This window comes from Rutidosis leptorrhynchoides, chromosome 3, assembly GCF_046630445.1.
Source record: "Rutidosis leptorrhynchoides isolate AG116_Rl617_1_P2 chromosome 3, CSIRO_AGI_Rlap_v1, whole genome shotgun sequence".
In the NCBI taxonomy this organism is placed as follows: Eukaryota; Viridiplantae; Streptophyta; class Magnoliopsida; order Asterales; family Asteraceae; genus Rutidosis; species Rutidosis leptorrhynchoides.
Genome location: NC_092335.1, coordinates 115,599,750 through 115,620,194, shown reverse-complemented (window position 1 = coordinate 115,620,194; position 20,445 = coordinate 115,599,750). Strand labels below are relative to the sequence as shown.

The 20,445-nt window shown below is 34.2% G+C and overlaps 2 protein-coding genes across 2 annotated transcripts; one reads left to right on the top strand and one right to left on the bottom strand.

The window, feature by feature from the left end:
* The first annotated feature begins 2,306 nt into the window (after nucleotides 1–2,306).
* On the top strand, nucleotides 2,307–4,107 carry LOC139896692 (protein BOLA2-like). Its single transcript, XM_071879326.1, has 3 exons — nucleotides 2,307–2,458; nucleotides 3,538–3,560; nucleotides 3,652–4,107. Exons 1-3 carry the CDS (start codon nucleotides 2,396–2,398, stop codon nucleotides 3,848–3,850), a joined length of 285 nt encoding a protein of 94 aa, XP_071735427.1. The 5' UTR covers nucleotides 2,307–2,395; the 3' UTR covers nucleotides 3,851–4,107.
* A 1,405-nt stretch (nucleotides 4,108–5,512) lies between these two features.
* On the bottom strand, nucleotides 5,513–9,690 carry LOC139896691 (autophagy-related protein 13b). The gene is made up of 4 exons (XM_071879325.1): nucleotides 9,377–9,690; nucleotides 7,915–9,283; nucleotides 7,032–7,216; nucleotides 5,513–6,078 (listed from the first exon to the last, which is right to left on the bottom strand). Exons 2-4 carry the CDS (start codon nucleotides 9,268–9,270, stop codon nucleotides 5,727–5,729), a joined length of 1,893 nt encoding a protein of 630 aa, XP_071735426.1. The 5' UTR covers nucleotides 9,271–9,283; nucleotides 9,377–9,690; the 3' UTR covers nucleotides 5,513–5,726.
* Nucleotides 9,691–20,445: the final 10,755 nt, after the last annotated feature.

Here is a 20,445-nt window from a genome sequence, read left to right as displayed (position 1 = left end):
AAAGGAAGAAAAGGAGAGAAAAATGGCTCAGATATATGTACAAAATCAAGCAAGAGAACATCAATCGTCATGGCTGAAATCTACGAATTTCCTAGCCAAGATACGAAGGATTTTTTTCTCGGTGCTCGACCCAACTCCCCATTTTTATCATCATAGCCTACTTTATTAAACGTTCTTATTAAGAACCTGATTCATTCTTAATGGGAGTTGTAAGTAGCTTCATGATTTACTTCAACTCTGTACAAACAAAGACGCTGCCATGTCCGAGGACTGCAGCCTAGCTACACGTAGCGGCAACCATGTCCGAAGATGGTAACGAAGCTGTTCGAAACGATGTGAAGTCATTCAGCAGAACCAACAATTGTCAACCCCACAACCATCATATACCTGCATTTAGTACAATAATTTAGAGTTATAAGGTAACTTTATACATCTAAAATCATATGCCTTTTTTACATGTTCTTGACTTAATTAATCTGCTTAAATAAGAATTATAATGATAAAAGAAATCTACCTATGAAAGTGTTAAACTATGAGTCAAAACAAAATTGGTCAGCAAAAATTTTAACCAACAAAACCAATAAACTAAGAAAATATACAAATGCAAAAACGAATGAATATTCACATAAAACCTACCCAAATGCAAGCTGTGGACGGCTGCAGGAGTATGCATGTGGAGTTGTACTGGTTGGCCTTTTTGCTACCCAAATGTAAGATGTAAACAACATCAAAAATAGTTGCCGATGTAAATGAAAACTCAATTAGAGTGTTGCCTGTGGCTTTGGCAATGGAGCGACTACCATGTCCGTGGACGGCTGCCTAAGTGGGTGTTGTGGCAGCCAAGTCGAAAAACGGCAAGTCAACTTTTGGCACTTTAAAATAAAAGTATGCTACGTATACCTGTTCTAAATTTTAGAATAGATTATAACATTGTATTATTATAATGTGATTTACATTGTATGACACGAACATGAATATTCATTGTCATTTTTCTCATCAGTTTGTAGTAGCTGTCCACAAACACTACACTTGTAGTTTAATTAGGCCATACTAGAATATTGATGAAGGAACATTCCCCCACTTGTATTAATTCAAAACTGGATGCTCGAATTATTCGAATTTATTTACGATTTTGTCTAACAGGGCAAATGTGTACTACAGCGATGAAAATCAGTCAATAGAGGCAACCGAAGAACTAAAAGGCAAAAATTTCAATATGAGACCGTTACTTGAAAAAAAAACGGTTGCAAAGGATGAAAATGCAGTCATTGTTTTCACATTCTGTATATAACCCACTATAAAACACAAACCAAACACCATCAACCACAAACATGACAACCAAATATACATCAAGTAAAATGGGAAAAAATAACGATTATTTAATGTATTTCAATGTAAAAATCAAATAACCAATCAATCGATTAGAATTCAGTAGCTAATTATTAGCATGAATAAAGTTAGAGGAAGATTACCATCAACCCAACGACGGAGATAGCGACGACGGTGGACATAAAAACCCCAATTTTTTCCCAATCTGAACAATTAACGGATGAGAGGGGCAAATAACCCGAAATAATTTATGCCTACTGCAGCAAAGGGAGCCACATCAATGGGTGATGCGGTACAGGAAGAAACCCTAATTTCTACCCCAAATTGATTTTTTTTTTTTTTTTTGACGATGAATGGTTGAAAAGCAAGAAACAACCTATGAGATGAGGAGTTGGAGGTGGAAGCTGTCTTTTAGTTGGAGCAAGGATAGGTGTCGACCATCGCGAAAATGACGAAGGCGCCTAAATTTTTTAAGCGGTGAAGCCCATGAGAGAGATGGGAAGGAAGAAGGCTAGGAAGAAGGAAGAATACTTCAGAAAGCTAGGGGAAAAAAGAAAAGAAAATCGCTACAGTACTGTAGCGCGTTAATAGTGGTTTTTGGGTTTGAGGGTAAATCAAATCTTGACACCATTCTCCACAATTAATATTAACTAGTTTTTTGGCCCGCGTTTTCGCTGCGAGTTGGTTTCGAAAAAAGAAAGAAAAAAGAAAAAAGAAAAAAAAGGTATTGTAGCTACAGTAGCAGGTATTCGGGTAGGGTTGGTGGAGCGGGTCAGGGGATCCGGATGGTATTGGGTTAATGATTTGGGGAATCATGTTTTGAAGGAAAAAAAATTACTATTAACGGATGTGTCAACCAATCATAGGTTTACACCATTTACCACAATTTATATATATATAAATATAAATAAATAATAATATATATATATAAATACGGAGTCTATAAATAATGGCTGAATATAAATAAAAACAAATAAATAGATCACCGCGTAAGTAAGACGCCTGGGGGAGCTTCCATAGAATCTGGTGGTGAACAAGTTTGAAGTAATTGTAATCGGAGAGAGTTATGGGGGTTTCAAAGGATCAAGTTGAGTCAGCGCTTAGGTCAAAGTTATCTCCTTCTCATATTGTAAGTATATAAAAATAATATATGCATATACACCATATGAGTATCATCTTGTTCTATCGAATTTGAACATCATGTTATTTTTGTTTCAATAAACTGCTTATCATGTGTGCTTAAAATATCCACTCAGATCCCTATCTTTCATAGTTGTAGTTGTAAGTTTGATCTGGAGCCTCATATAATTCTTACAATTGTAAATACTTTGGTTAACCAAAATATATACTGTACATTCTTTCATAAATTAAGTCATATTTGTGCCTTAAATCGTGATTAGGGTTTAGCGTCATATTAACCAAAATCTCATCAATACAAAATACCAATTTTTAACAATTTTAGTCTCTAGGTGTGTATACAAGATTATTACTACGTAGGTGTTATAGATAATAATGAATGATTATAAACAAGTTGAGTCTTTTGATTAGCTTATTTGATAGGTTTATGGCTTAAGCTTATATATGTAAACAAGCTTATTTGAATTATTTTGGTAAGTTTATTTAGTTATTTGAGCCTTCTTTGGAAGAAATAAGCCCATTAGCTTAAGCCAACTTTTATAAGCTTACTGAACTGGTATAAACCAATACGTATTTGGGGGATTCGATTTCTTATTTGAGGACGATTACATTTTATACGCACCGTATTGTCAAAAGTTGTATTTTATGTTAAGTTTTTCGTGAATGATACCCTTGCAAAAGGTCTCAGATTCGAATCTTGTGGTGGCCAGGGATGGGTTGGATATGGCCACAGACTCGGTCGTGTACATTAGAGTATGGGTCGGTTTACTCGCCCTTCCGGTTAACCTAGACGGAAAATCCTTATAACTTTTGTCAATGATAGCTCTCGGTGTTGTCAATTAGAATTAGTTTCATGCGTTAACAAATGGTACGGTAACCTTCAAATCATTGATGATAATGACATCCAAATGTATATCGCTACATTTTTATGTTGAATAATGTAAACTCAATTGTCCTATTAAGGTCCGTTAGGGTTTAACTGTACTCTACGTATTGTTGCTTTATAATATATTCAACCTACGAACAGTTTGCTACTTCCTTTTATTAATATTTTGACATTTTTATTTTCAGGAAGTCATTGATACATCTGGAGGGTAAGTTTTCTATGATTCTATCAAAAACCAGTCAAGTGGATCACACTTTTTCAATTTGTGTTTTTTAATGGTTGTGTTGTTTGTTGTATAGGTGTGGTGCATGTTTCCAGGTTGAGATAGTTACAGAACAATTTGAAGGAAAAAGATTATTGGAAAGGCATCGAATGGTGAACGGAGCACTTGCAAACGAAATGAAAGACATTCATGCTCTCTCCATCACCAAAGCTATGACTCCTGATCAGTGGAAGAAGCTACAAGAATCGCAAACTTCGCAACCTGCTGCTGCTTAATACCCTTTTTTTAGCTACATGCAACGATGACAACAATAATAATCGTTTTGAAGTGAATTCAGCTTGTAAACTTAATCGTTTTGGTTAACATCCGTTACTTGCTTATTTGTGGTGGTGTGCGTTTGGTGGATCATGTTAGTTTGTTCATTTGCTAAATTTGCTAAATCCTTATCTGGCAATTAGACTTTCGCCGTTGCTGTATTTGTATTTTGCTATTATAAATCATCTATGACCAACAATGGGTCTCTGTTGCTCTATTTCATTGACTGAATTTGATGTGTTTATTAACGCCAAATACGGATTGCAGTCACCAAATACGCATTGGGTGATAGTCACTATTTTTTTGCTTAGTTTTTTTTATTTATAGAAATTGTTATTGTTAAATATTCTAAATGGCGTTATCCATTCACTATTTTTACTAGTTAATGGAGACGGTGCAATTAGTTTTAGTTATTCACCATTTTAATTTGTATAATAATAATAATATGAGTGGTTAATTGTTGTGATTAATTATTGTATATGATGTGATTACAAATATGATATGCAGTTAATATCATCATATCATCCGTGAGAAATTTTGCAGACTTATTGTGTGATGCGGCAATGTTGTGAGAATGATGGTAGCAATGGGTAAGCTTGTGAAAGAGGGTTGTAAAATGTTGTGGGTGATTTGATAAAATATGATTGATAAGTAAAAAAATGAGAGATGAAATTAATAGTCAAAAATCATTTAAAAGTGGTCTTCCCCTTTGAAATAAGCACCACGCCCTCTATTTTCTTGCTCTATGACGCCCCCATAAGGGGTGTTGTGGGCGTTGTATTTGGAGCCACAACATTCATCCAACAACGGGCTTGTAGGAAATGGTCTTTGGTCTATAATCTATAATCTATAAGTTGGGGCTTAAGAATTTGACAAAATATTGGGCGATATGACCTCTAAAGTGTGTTTCTATACAATCTGCTGAGTTTGCAATGCAGGCATTCAGCGATCCGCTTGGGTTTTGGATAGTAGGGAATCATAAAACCTTTCCATCTATCATTAATGGATGAAAGTTAGTTACTGAATATGTTTATGGAACTGTTGAAGTTCTGAGCTCCACGGTTCAAATTTTGAGCATTCTCAATTCTTATGCAAAGCTTTAGTTACCATATCATCATAGTTCATCTCTTAGTTTGAGGCATTTCATGGATTATCGTTTATATAAGTAGACATGATGTAGAAAAATGTGACCTTTGAAAAGGAGATTCAGGCGTTACTTTGTAAAATTCGGATATAGAAGCGTTAAAACATTCCAGGGTATTTACCCGATTTATTGAGTGACCCTAAGGAGGTTTTACCGGCCCGCATTCCATGATTTCAGCCCGCTCCACCTGCCCCTCGGGATGGTTTAAGGATTGGGTCCTGTAATGTGGTTCGGGTCTTCGCCCGAAAGCGCGTGTATGCATGGAAAATGATCGGGTGGGTTGGTTATTTCCAGTCAGTGATTCCAAATACCAGCCTTTAAAAAAAAAGAAGCTTTAACATCTGAAATTGACCACAAAACAATTGATAAAACTCAAATATGAAAAGTAACAGAATAGCTGAATAGTGTTACAGTTGATAATATGTGCAAGTATATATGTCCAGATTATATTTCATGTGTTCCTAACCAGAACCCATAATAGAGCAGAATCACCACACGTACATCATACATGATGGTGTGCATCATTCCATAAACCAAATTCACAGGTTGTATCAAAACTACTAGGATATGTACCAACATTTCAAATATGTACAGAAACAACACTGACGTAACAAAACGAATAATCATAAGCGAACTTGTAAACATAATCAAGCCCGAAACTAAAAACCAAACCCGATCTCCAAACCTCGGTTCTAAGACTTATCCGATCTCTTCAACAACAATTGTCTCATGTCAGTGTACACTTTCAGCTCCTCTAATGCATCAGAAGTGGTCTTGATACCAGAAACTCTTGAAGACACCATGTTTGAGGAAGCAGCAGCAGCTTCAACAAGAGGCAAGTTTTGAATTTGCTTGAATGCACTTTCAGGTCTCGAGGGTTTAACCACGGTTTGTGACTGATTCAATTGTTGTGTAAGAGGTGGAGCTTTTTTCAGCATCTGAATAAGAGCACCGACTGCAGCGTCTTGTGATTTTCTTGGTGTAAATGGTCCTAGGTGTTCATGAGGTGTGCCTAGATTTCCTAATCGATCAGATGAACCAGGTCTGCAAAACCATAGTGTCAAAATTATTACATGTCTTATTTCATAATAAAAAAGTATGTGAAGTAGGCATAGAATGAATAATTTTAATGACCTGCATGGGCATTCTTAATAAAGATACAACAATTCAGTTGAGATAAAGAATAGTTTAAGCAAGAGAACCATATAATCAATATTCAACTGAAGTTAATAGTACTTTCTTACTCAAGTAAGATGAAACAAAAAATGTGACAAGCAACATAACATAGCTTTCCAATTTTGCAGCTTTTCACTAGATTAAATTTAGTTGTAACATTAATGTTTTCATGTAAGAGAATACAATGAACAGAACAAAAGATATTGCAGAGCAAAATCAGCAGCAATATCACTATGTCAAATAAGGAACTTGGGTCCCTTCTGTAAGCACAACTTAAGATTGGTATCAGAGAAAAAGCATGGCCAAGTAAATTCAAGACCCACAATAGCAATTAAACTTGTATACCTAGTAACTCCTTGTATAATAATTAATAAAGGAACCAAACATTCATTTATAAAGCATAAGCGTAATAGTCGTTATCTGTTATCAATTTATTCTACGGATTTGAGCAGCAATATGACACACAAAAACTAAGAAATTTTCTTCAGCTCACACCTAGAAAACCTTATTTCTTGCACTACAATAAAAAACCAGCCAACTAAGCCCCAGCAGCATCACATATATTAATTAAAAAAGTTAATCAAACTAAGCTAAACGTAACTCGTTTTTAGAGCTTATATCAAGTATTAGGTCGCTCACTAATTAGTCAACCTAAGCATCACCATATCACTCAATCAACACACTTTCGGAGGTCATCAAGCATTCAAAAGCTCATGCTTTCACTAATTTTCGCAGTAATACTTTAATTGTAGACCAAAATAGATAACAAGAAAATTTCACAAATCAAGTACAGAGTAGTTGATAATGTTGTGCCTACATACCTGCTACCATGATCTATCATGTCGTCGTAATCCACTACGAAGGGACCTGAAAAATCAGAGTCATCATAACTATCTTCAAACGATGGCCTACTAAAGCTTCTAGGAGAAGATTTAAGTGGAGGGCTGTTGGACGAAATCTTCATAGCAGATGGCCTTGGAATATCTTCTTCACGCAGGGATATCAACTATACCAAGTAAAAAACATAGTAAGCCCTTCTGATACATAATATCGTTACAGATTATTAAGATAACCAATTAAAAAAAGATAAGGCTTGAACAACGAAATATCCTTCATTTACCAAGCTCCTATATATGTGGCCTAGACAACTAACTTAATGACATGCATTTGAAATTTTGCATGTACACATGAAACTGATTGTGTGACAATACATAATCACCATCTTGTTATCAGCATGTTATAAAACAGGTAATAAGCATTCTTATATTTTAATGAAGCATTTGAGTTTGAACTATAAAAAATATATCTTTATCAACTGTAAAACAAGTCATTGTAAAACACTTGTCATAGCATTTCATAAACCATTGTTGTACGCAGTTAGAATAGGGTAGTGATATATCCACCATCCAAATTAATGAATCCACCAAAAACATGCATTAACATGTTGTACAGTGCAACTTGTGAATGCATATTTTTGGTGGATTTAACAATTAGGATGGTGGAAAAGATTATTTATAGTATCAGCAACAATGAAAATGTGAGCAAACAGGGTTAAATAAAGCATCTTTACAATTCTTAAATAAAGAGCGTTGATGCAGCAGGTGTGAAACTGATTATCCACAGTAGAAAGTAACATCATGACAAACAGAATTACACAACCATAAATATTTTGGTATCGAATCAAGAAATAGATTACTAAACTACCTTCCCAGAACTAGCAGCAGTCGGAGGCATATCCGGGTTTCTCTCAACTAAAGAAAGACTACGTCTTGTACTTTTATAAGGAGACGAATACGGTAAAATTGTCTTATTTGAAGATAAAGGCACATCCCCAAGCCTAGATGCAGGTATATGAACAGGAGCACTATCAGACCGTAACAGAACCTTCAACATATTGTTTCCAACAGGTGGTGAAGGCGATGGAGATGGTGAAAAGTTAGGGGAAGACAAATACTCATCATAACCCATATCTTTAGCATGAACTTGAGCCGGTTCTAATGGCGAGTAACGTGAACTAATAGGTGGACGCTGACTACCAAATTTCGAGTGCAAAGTACGCGACTCTGAATACGTAGGCGAAGGAGAAGGCAAAGCCGAAGGTGGAGACGCCCTGCTGACATCATAACTCCAACTATGACGTCGTCCAAACGGTGATGTAGATGGCGAATATTGTGGCATTGGAACTGATGGTAATCGTTTTAACGGATCAGCTAAAGGACTACCAACGTAATCTGGTATAAACTGTGGGGACATTGGTGTCGATGACTCGGAAGTTGTGTCTGAAATTGATGGAAGATACATTAATGAAATGCAAATCTTACCACATGAGGTATCCACAGGTGTGAACATATATGGCTGCATTTCAGCCTCGTCCCTACGTAAAAGTGGCTCAACATGAGATGACACCCTGTGAATTAAACTAAATGTTCGAATCTGCCCTGACGAGTTTATCTCACGAAAAATTTTGTAAGCAGGCAAAAGCCTAACGGTAACATACAACGACCTTAACAGTAAAATTGATTTCTTGTACAATGAATGCGAGCTCGTTGAACTAGACCTTTTACTCCCTGTAGATCCTTCCTTACAACCTTTCCTACTTTCATACTGCACAATCCATCTCTCAATAACTTTCTCACTTGTTCCATCACAATTAAACTCATCAGAATCTGATTTCCACACAATCGGAAACCGCTCTTTAGCCGATAAGTTTCGTTCAAGTGGTAATCTAGGTGAACCAGTCATGTATTCCCAATTAACAGGTCTCTGAACTAGCACAACATCAACAACCATCGGTTCGAGATTACTCTGCCGCCAGAAATCGATGTTTTCGAGGGCGGCAGGGCAGTCTCTTAGGGCTAAATTGAACCACTTATCTCTAGATCTCATACTAGAAGACGATGAAGCTGATGAAGACGGTGAATGCAACATTTGCTCACCGCTAAAATTCCTAGAAGACACAAAAGGACATCTAGATTCAAGTATTATATGTAAGCTTTTAGCAAAGAATTCAGTTATTATTTGTTCCATTTTTGCAGGTTCGGAGTGTGGATTACTCGCCATAATCACAAATTTTCTGTTAATAAAACAACAGATCAATCATTCGCATAAACTGATTATAACCTAAAATCAAACAAAGTGATGAAATAAAGTAAATGAATAGACGTACGTAACGGAAGGTTATTAGTATATGGATGAACAAACCCTAGATTATTGTAAAAAACAGTAAATTCAAGGGTTTAACGGAGTAGTAAAATAAGGAAGTTAGTTATAGAGATAGAAGTTGTATGTATATGTACAGATGATACGATGATTTAAGGCAAAAGCAGTTGTAGTATCTGGAGGAGGATCCAAAGATTCATCTGAAGGAGGAGAAGACTCCATGAGAGTAGAAAAGAAAGAAGATTGAATTTGGGGGTTGGGAGATCAGGGAAGTTAGTTGGGCCCACAGTTTGTGTGTAAATATCAGAATTGTGAATAATAATGTATCATTGTAATGTATGTATATCTCTATCCACTTAACGATTTTTTTTAATTTAAATTTCAATCATTGAGGTAAGATTTTGTGATTAAAAAAAAAAATATATGAAACTAAATCAAAAAGATCAGTATAATATAAGTATTATAGATATAGATATAGATATAGATAGATATATAACTAGTTGTTGAACCCTCGCTTCATGCTGGAGGTTCGGTTTTCAATGTATTTTATTGCGTTTAGTTTGTAAAATTATTTCGTGGCTAAAGAATGATGTCGTTGAAGCGCAACTCGAGTCGAACTAAAAGGTATAACCCGTGAAATATTTAAATGTTATTTTAAATTAATAATATATGTCCATCTCCGCGTTTAGCTATGTAATTATCGACTTTTAAAAATTTAACGCAAAATCAATGTGTATGAAAAGTACCCCAAATATTTAGCGTTTTTTAAAAAGCGTCCCTTTTGCTTATAGTTAGTGACATTGTGTTCCTAAAACTATTTCGAGTTTAACGATGGTGTTGGAAAAATTTAACTCGTTGCGAGCGAGAAGATATGACCCGTTGAATATTTGGGTGGAGTTTGTTTAAGATTTTTTATGAAAATAGTTATTTGACACTTTACCCCCCTGTTTGGGGGGTCGATTTGAATATTTGAAAAAGTGTGGGGGTGTTGTTGGTGAAGTGAAATATAATTAAAATTAAAAAAGGTGAAAGGACGAAAATGCCCTTAATTACTATTCACCATGTTTGTGTATTAGACAGTACAATAATAATAATAATAATAATATGGTGTGGACTTTATTACACAAACATAATTAATTTGCCATAAAATTATTCACAAAATACAACAACAAACAACGGAAAAAAAAGTGCAAAGGAAACAAACAAAGAATGATTGATAAAACAACTATTGAACAAGCTAAACATGAAACATATCGGTTTAGAACCAGAAAGTCCAAACATCACCTAACTAGACTTCATCCACAACGAATATCCAAAATCAACGGTAAACTCACCACACCTTTACACAACCCGAACCACGCAAACTACTTCTAAGAAACCATGTACACCATGACGTTTCTAATTAGCAGATAATAACAAATTAGAGGTAATCAGTTTGTGAGTTTTGACTGTTACAATTTAATGTATATATTATTTTCTGTAAGATATGACAATTACTTATCTTTTATTCTAGAGTAGATGAAGAATTATTTACATCCCTTTCATAAATTATATACGTGAGATTGATTATTGTTATTATTATAAGTTATGACATGAAATTATATGTGATATGAAAGTTTCTAGGTCCTTAATTTACTTTAATTTGATGATTTAATGAATATTTTTAATTCTTAATTTCAAATACTAACCATTAAGGCTAGATTTTTTGAATTATTTCTTTTTTAAATAACAAGATTAAATTAAAATAGATCTAATGATCTAGTTACCACACAATTGATATAAATCTAAGTGGATTTGTTTGAGTAGATTCCACGATTTACTCACAACAACTTATTGAGTAATTTCTTGATATCCATTTTTTATAATTGTAACATATAGAAGAACCGTAGTAATTAGAAATGAATGAAAATTAGAAATGAATGAAACTTCCTTTTTTGTGTATTTAACTATTAATTTGTTCTTGTATCTTTAGTTCATTGGTTGCGTAGTTGGTATTAAACGGTGTGGACATGATCACGCACGTGCAAATCAACATCCCAAATAAAATTAGTCTGTCTTTTCGTATGATTGGAACATCGAAACGAAGTTGAAAGACTTGCAAACAAGTACACACAATAGTTAAGTGACCAAGATACATATTTTAAAAAAGTATTTTGGCTTTTAGGAGCAAGTTGCAAGTTGTAACCACATCTTTATGATTTATGATCCAAATTATTCCAAAGAAAAATTAACTAAGGAATGGTAATGTATACATTTAAGCATATACACACACCTTTATAATAGTGAAATTATAACCGTTCGTTTATAATGTGAGAATGTTAGAAGATTTAATTATATATAATGAGTGACAAAGATATATTTAGAATTAAGATAGATGTTGAAGACCCCTCGCCTTCGTTGAGCGTATTTCAAAACCTCCCAAAAAGTGCACTTGAGGAGTTTAGTGGCCACGCTTGTACCTGTACGGCTCTTTCTTTCACCTTGAAAACCGAGTTGGAGTCTGGAGCGCTTCTGCCCCTCATCCTCTACTCCTAAACGAACAGTTAACATAATATGGTCATAGATCTTAGGTTGTAACTTGATCAGGCCCTGACCCTGCCAACCAAGTCAAAATAAAAAAGAAAGAAGAGAACGAAAAGAGAACTTCGTATTTTGGTCTTGTCGATATGCCACTGCCTGTTTACTAAGATCATCATAGATTATTAATGTGTGCATTCCATTATCGCGGAAATATTCCCCCATGGCACAGCCAGAATATGGGGCCAGAAATTGCAGAGGAGCAGGATCCGAAGCTGTGGCTGCTACAAGAATGGAATATTCCATAGCATTCGCTTCTGAAAGAATTAGTGCTGCAACAATGTTATAAACCGACACTTTGACATCCCAAAATTCTAAGTTATGTATATTGTTAAAAGGACTAGTCTTGCAAAGTCATGTATGTTGATGGTTAGTTAGAGAGAAGGACCACTTAAGCTAAGTAGTGATGGGGAGGGACCTATGTTGCTAACTTGTGAAAGTTAATATACATAAATTAGGTAGTTGAAGCTTCTAGCTCATGTGAGAAGTAAAAAAAAAAAAAAAAAAACTATAGAGCAGAAGGTAAGAACGAGGTTGATGAACAAGATGATATAGGGTTTCAAGATTTGGGTGATTTAGTCTCATGCAACCCGAATATAAGCAATTAGGAGTATGCTAGTCATGGTGGAAGCAAGGAAAAGACCTATCATCATCCTCTTTGTTCAATTTCAAGTTAAGCTTTTGAGGAAGAATTTAAGGTATGACTTGTATACTTGCATTTAAGCTATGTTTATGCTTAGTTCATATGTATTCCATGATTTATTGTGTAGTTCATGCTTGTATGGACTAAAATACGAATTCAAGGGTTAAGGTATATGTCAAAGTGGTTTTTTGGAAAGAAATGGAAGTATAATGTTGAATTATGATGGGTTTATAGTATGATTATGTATAAATACGATTTTATGATGTTGTAGCATATGATTATAAGCTTAAAGATGATGAATTATGGAAAAGATGATTAATTAGACTATGAAATGTGTTAATATGAACTTATGCACACCAAGTGTTTGTTTAAATGCTTGAATGAAAAAGTAATATGTGTTTAGAATAAAAGGTTAATAAAAAAAAATGAGACTAGTTGAATTATGTAAGTATAAAGAAGTTAAAGCGAAATTGGAGTAAATACTTAATGATGACTTGAAATTTTGTAAGTGTAAGAAATGAATTTTAACTATGAAGCTTGGATTATTGTGAGAAATTGTGTTTTGTTAAAGTGTGGTAATAAATTTTTAGTTGTATTATGATTAAATGTGTATAAGATGATTAATTTAAAAATAAGACTTTGATAGTAGTTATGTGAAGAGTATGATTATGTTGATATGGAATGAATTGAAAACGAGTAGATATGGTAATTGGTAAAAAGTGTATGTTTTGAGCTTGCAAATGGTTTTATGTACATAAGGTTTTTAATGAAATGTTTGAATGAAGAACCTTGGTTGTTAAAAGAAAATGGACATAAAGCCTAAATATTATGAACGAGGATGTAAATGGGTAGGCATTATGAGTTTGAGTTATGACGAGTTCATTATATAGGATTAACTTGATGTTGAAATGAATGCTTAGTAATAAGCATACGATTGTTCTAAGTAGCATATGTGATAGGTGCTAACTAAGGAAAGGATTTACACTTGGATGCAACTCTCCAATTGGAAAAGGTGAGTTTATAGGGGGTAACTTGGGCGGGTCAAGAGTGGCTTAGCGCACTCGAATTTGCATCCGTGCAAGAGGGTGATGACTAAGTGCAGTAGATGATTAGCTTAGACACGATTACTAGCTTTGCCTAGTAGTGGTGTCTATGATTTGATGATTAGCTTAGAAATAGTAATTAGGCGTGCCTAATGATTGTGTCTATGATTTGATGTAGCTTAGATATGATTGTTAAGTTGCTTAACAATCATATCTATGGATGTGTTTGTGACAACCCGAAAATTTCCGACCAAATTTAAACTTAATCTTTATATGGTTTCGACATGATAAGTAAGTCTATTAAACCGAGTCTCAAAATTTATGAACTGTTTACATTGATTCATTTAACCATTGACTACTCTCGATGATTCACGAATTATTGTCTGTAAATATATATATAAATATATATATAAATATATTTATAAATATAAATGTAAGAGTATATATAATACTTTACATAAATAAAAATACACTTTAATTAATTAGGATTAAAAATGTAAAATTAATAAACAGAATAATTAAGTAAAATTAAAATGATTATATATATATATATATATATATATATATATATATATATATAAACATGTATATGATATTATTATGAAACTATATGTATATATATGATTCCTATTAATATTAATAATTAGTACTATATTGTAATATATATAAAATATATAAAAATTCAATGTCTAATAAATGTTGTCATAGGATATATAATATAATTAATCAATTGTATTATATTAAAGTACAAGTTTGAATATAATTGTTATATTAATATTACTATCATTATTATTATTTTTAATATTGATATTAATATTATTAATATTATTATTTCTAAAATAAAATATTTATATGTGTATATATATATATATATATATATATATATATATATATATATATATATATATATATATATATAAAATTTGATATGTATAAGTGATTATGTTATTATTACAATTAATATTATTATTATCATTAATAATATTAATATAATTATAACTAATAAGATCATTATTATTTTTATTATTATTATCAATATTAGTAATTAAATTTATTAGAATTATCATTATTGATATTATCATGTTATTAATTATTATTAGTCACTTTATCAATAATATTAATAATATTATTATTAGCATTATTATTAATTGTATTAATATATTTACACTTATTAATTAACAACATTTAAGGATCAAATATATTTATACTGATATATATATATATATAAAAATGTACAGATATTTATATATAAATACATATTCAGATATATAATACTGGTATATATAGATAAATAGATATATAAATTGATATATAAAATCAAATATACATAAATATATATATAATATAGTTATATGTACAGTTATGTATATTATAGTTATAAACACATATACACAGATAATACGTATTTGTTTATACATCACAATCACATTTGGATTATTTATCTGATATGAAAATCTTAGAATTGTACGAATTAATTATAAAATTATATATCTGTTCTTAAATTCTTCATTCTCTGTTGCAAATTGTACAATTGGTCGACTCAATCAAGCTACAAAACAAAAAAAACTAATTGATCCGGTTACACTGTAATGATATTTATTAATCCCTATCTGATACTCTTCAAATGCAATTCGAACTGCATCTATAAAATCAAATAAAAGTTCAAGAAACAGACATCGTACCTCTGTTATTCATATTTTCAACCAAAATTCGAATTCGAGTTTTATCTCAAAATCTATTAATGCAATTCCATTAGAAATCCTTCATTTAAACATCCTGGAAAGTTTCAAATTCCAATTTCTAATATTGAGTAAGAAGTTTGAGGTCAAAGTTAATTTTTAAAAAGTCAACTGATTTGTTTTTTTAGAAATTCGAATTCATGTCGATGTATATGAATCAATTGATGATTCATAAAGTTTCTAGGAATGTTTTACAATCTAATTTGTGTTGAAACTTTAGTCTAAAAATGTCCAGATTTTAAAAATGCAAGTGGAGTTCTTGAAGTTCCAAAACGAAGCTGCTGCACATGTAATTTAAATTCGTTTTCTGTTTTTGTTGAACAAAAATACTCACAAAACCTTGTTTATGTTTCGGTTGTAAATTCAAAACGATATCAATGTATTTCTATTATAATGGTTTGAACTACAATTGATTTGTTTCTCGGATGAAGAAGATGATGAATATAGTAAATGGGCTAAATAGAATTATAGTGTAAATAAAATTAGAAAAACCGATGGCAGATGCGTGGTGTTGTGTGTTAGGGAGTTAGCGGGAGGTCACGGGTTCGAGCCCGGTTCGAGGCATTATTTTTAAAACAAGCTTGGAGGTAGTTTTTGTAGCGACCCGACCAAATCGTCATTGACGGCGCCGTCTACTTAGGTCCCGTTACGTGGTCATAAGTCTTTAAAACAACGTTTGACCAAAAGGTATGTCGCATTCATTTCAAATGTAAAGGTTGTTCAAGTTTACAAGAATAGTTCCACCACAAGTTGCGATACAAAGTTTTAAGTACAAATGAAACTTATGCGACACAATTTAAAAGTATCCAAAAGACACGACGAGGAGCCATTGTTCCTTCAAGACACAAGAATATCATTGATTAGTATTCTCAATAATACTAACCGTGATATAGAATAAAGATAAAGAGAAGTTTTTCCTCGACTCGCCTTAAATTCTTTATGTCATAATGTCGGAACGTTCATATGAGTCACCGTAATATAATCCCGGAAATTATATTACCCTGATTCATATGTGCATTCGACATCATTTCATATAGTCAAGGTGGCGCGTCAATCAAATTAAACAACGTGAGATTAAGATGAACTAAGAGTAGATATGAGTAGAAGCGTTCGAGTATAAATGCACAAGTAGTCAAGTAATTCCTACTTCAAGTCTATATGCCGGTTGTAGTCTAGACTCACCAATGTACCCTATGACTCGAGGTTGACACCAATGAACTCTAAATCCCTACAACCAACGCTCTGATACCATCTGTAGCGACCCGACCAAATCGTCATTGACGGCGCCGTCTACTTAGGTCCCGTTACGTGGTCATAAGTCTTTAAAACAACGTTTGACCAAAAGGTATGTCGCATTCATTTCAAATGTAAAGGTTGTTCAAGTTTACAAGAATAGTTCCACCACAAGTTACGATACAAAGTTTTAAGTACAAATGAAACTTATGCGACACAATTTAAAAGTATCCAAAAGACGCTCCATGTATGCATATATACTCGACATCCAATGCAAGTATCAAAATAATGAGCGGAAGCATGTATCATGTATCGTTCAAGGACCTGAGAAAAACATAGAAATCTGTCAACGAAAACGTTGGTGAAATCATAGGTTTAAGTAAGTAAGTACAAGTGAACCACAAGATTTGCATCAATGAAATAATAGTAATACATTCCAAAAGTTTGTTTCACGAGCACCCAATTATCAATGCTTAACATTTCTCCCATTGAACCCCATCACTTAGTGCTAGAACATACACTGTTTCTCGAAAATATATTTCATTCGTAAACGGTAGCGAACCGTTTGAATGAGGGTTTGTCAAACCCATATGGATCCATACAACATAAGTTCTCGCTTACACCCGGCAAGTGTAACTAATGATAATCGAATTGAGGATTTTGTTCTAAACTCGTATGTAGAATGTTTGTTTTCCTGTACTTGTGTTCACTTAGTAAAGAAATGTTTATGTTTTCTCATCCCAAATGTAAGTTCAAAAAGAGTAAAAGTGGGACTATGATCTCACCTTGAGTGCACGAGTAGTAAGGTACTTCGACAAGTAAACGTGTGCAAAGAACAATGCTAGTCTTGACCTAAACAATAGGTTTGTATCAATAACGGTAAACACAATAGGTCAAAGATGTTCAATTAGTCCTATGGCTCGTTAAGACTCGATCATAATAGCATGTGAATCAAATTGTCATGTTTCATGCAAGGTACAAGTATAAAAACATGTTAGAACGATTGCACAATTATTTGGTTAAGTTTGATTAAAAGTCAACTTGGTCGGGTCAAAGTCAACAGAAAAGTCAACGGGGTCGGGTTGGGTATCCGACAATTTTTCTAAGTTATATAATCATATATGAGCATGTTGGCCAAATTTCATGTTAATCGGAGGTCCGTAGCATAGCAAACATTTTTATGTCAAATGACCAAAGTAACAGCCAGTTTTAGCACAATGGGACGGCGTCCCAAATTGCTAGACGGCGTCCCGGTTTTAAGGTTGGGACGGCGTCCCGAGAAGCTAGACGGCGTCCCGGTTTTAAGGTTGGGACGGCGTCCTGAGTTTCTGGACGGCGTCCTGGTTGGTTTCCAGGCCCTGTTTGCTGCAACTCTAAGTGCACGAACCAACAATCAAACCAACCCAAATTACAAACCGCAAACAATTAGAACATGTATTTTATATCACCGGAAAGGTAATTTGACGAGGAAAACACCTAGACACATTTCATCAAGCAATTCAACACTTACACACCCCAAAACCTCATTTAAACGTCCATAATCAAAGTTCAAGTTCCAAATATGCATTTCATGATTCGGGCAACCGAATTACATGAACAATATGCCGTTTCGAAGGTAATTAAGCATACAACACAACCTAACACTTACAACTAACATTCCATGTCATTCAAATCATTAAAAGTCCATTTTAAGTTCGTGAAACCTTAACCTAAATTCACCAAATTTCATAATCAAGTTTAGGAGGTTTCATTAATCGAACTATACATCATAATGAAGCTAGTAACACTAGAAACACAATAAAACATGCACTTTAACAATCTAACAACATTTGATCATCCAAAATCAAGGATTTAGCAAGTAATTTTCATATTGAACTAGTTACACCAAAAACAACGAATCGAGCATACAAATTACATACACGACATCACAATGAGCCATAGACGCTAATTAACAACTTTATAAGTCAAGAACACGAATTTAAAGAAATCTAGTGTTTTAGAAATGTTACCCAAATGAGGTGAAGTTGGTACCAAAACGAAGAGGATGAAGAGAGGATCACGAATATGTAATTTATTTTGTTGTAAGCCTCCTAGATCGAATTTAGATGATGATTGAATGAATTTGGAAATTGGGTGTGTTCTTGCTAGAGAGAAAGAGAGAGAGAGAGAGAGAGAGATGGTTGAATGGTGGTGATTGGGGTAGACTAGGTGACCTAGTCAACTAGTTTGCCCCGTGTCAATTTTAGTCCCTCGAGTTTGTAGTCGGGTGCGGAAAATACCTAAACGGAATATTTTAAAACGCGTATTAACGGGAGATGTTATAGACATGTAACGGAGTTTAAATTAGTATAACGGAAAAGAAAACGGAAAAAGGCGGGATGTTACATTACCTACTCCTTAAAAGAAATTTCGTCCCGAAATTTAAGTAGGCGTAGTAATCGTTGTTTCTTTCTCGAGATCTTGCGTTTCCGAATTCACGAATAGATGAGGATACTTCCTTTGAATTTGATCTTGTCTTTCCCAAGTAAACTCGGGTCCTCTTTTGGCATTCCAACGAACCTTGACAATCGGGATTCGGCTTTGTTTCAATGTCTTGACGGAGGTGTCCACAATTTCAACCGGTTCCTCCACAAAATGAAGTTTGTCATCAATAGTAAGTTCTTCGAGAGGGATGACGATATCGGGTTCGGCAAGACACTTTTTCAAGTTAGATACATGGAAGGTAGGATGAACGGAACTCAGTTGAGGCGGAAGATCTAAACGATAAGCAACGGTTCCAATACGCTCCAAGATTTCGAAAGGACCAATATACCGCGGATTTAGCTTCCCGCGTTTCCCAAAACGGATTACACCCTTCCAAGGTGCGACTTTTAACATTACTCGGTCACCGACTTGAAATTCAAGATCGTTGCGTCGTTTGTCGGTATAGCTCTTTTGACGACTTCGGGCCGTCCTAAGCCTATCTCGGATTTGAACGATTTTCTCGGTGGTTTCGTGAATGAGTTCGGGTCCGGTGATTTGCACGTCGCCTACCTCGGCCCAACAAAGAGGTGAACGACATTTGCGGCCATATAGTGCTTCAAAAGGTGCGGCTTTAATACTCGCGTGATAACTATTGTTATAAGAGAACTCGGCGAGAGGTAAGTGCTTGTCCCAAGCTTTTCCGAAATCAACCACGCAAGCTCGTAACATGTCTTCTAAGGTTTGAATTGTACGTTCGCTTTGTCCATCGGTTTGAGGATGATATGCGGTGCTCATGTCTAAACGCGTTCCCAACGCTTCTTGCAATGTACGCCAAAATCTAGAAACGAAACGGCCATCTCGGTCAGAGATAATCGATAATGGTACACCGTGTCGGGCTATGATCTCCTTAATGTAAAGTTGTGCAAGTTTCTCCATTTTGTCCGTTTCTTTCATGGCAAGGAAGTGTGCGGATTTGGTGAGACGGTCAACAATAACCCAAATGGTATCATAACCGCCCGTCGTTTTTGGTAGCTTGGTGATAAAATCCATCGTTATCCTTTCCCACTTCCATTGCGGGATCTCGGGTTGTTGAAGTAATCCGGACGGTCTTTGGTGTTCGGCTTTGACTTTGGAACATGTCAAACACTTGGAAACATAAGTAGCTACGTCCCTTTTGATGTTCGGCCACCAATATAGTTGTTTAAGGTCGTGGTACATCTTATTGGCACCGGGGTGAATCGAGTATCGTGACTTATGGGCTTCATCTAAAATAAGGCTTCGTAGATCCCCATAACTAGGCACCCAAATTCTTCCGGCGAAATATCGGAGTCCGGTTTCTTTAACTTCGAATCGAGAGGTGAGGACGTTTAAGTGTTCG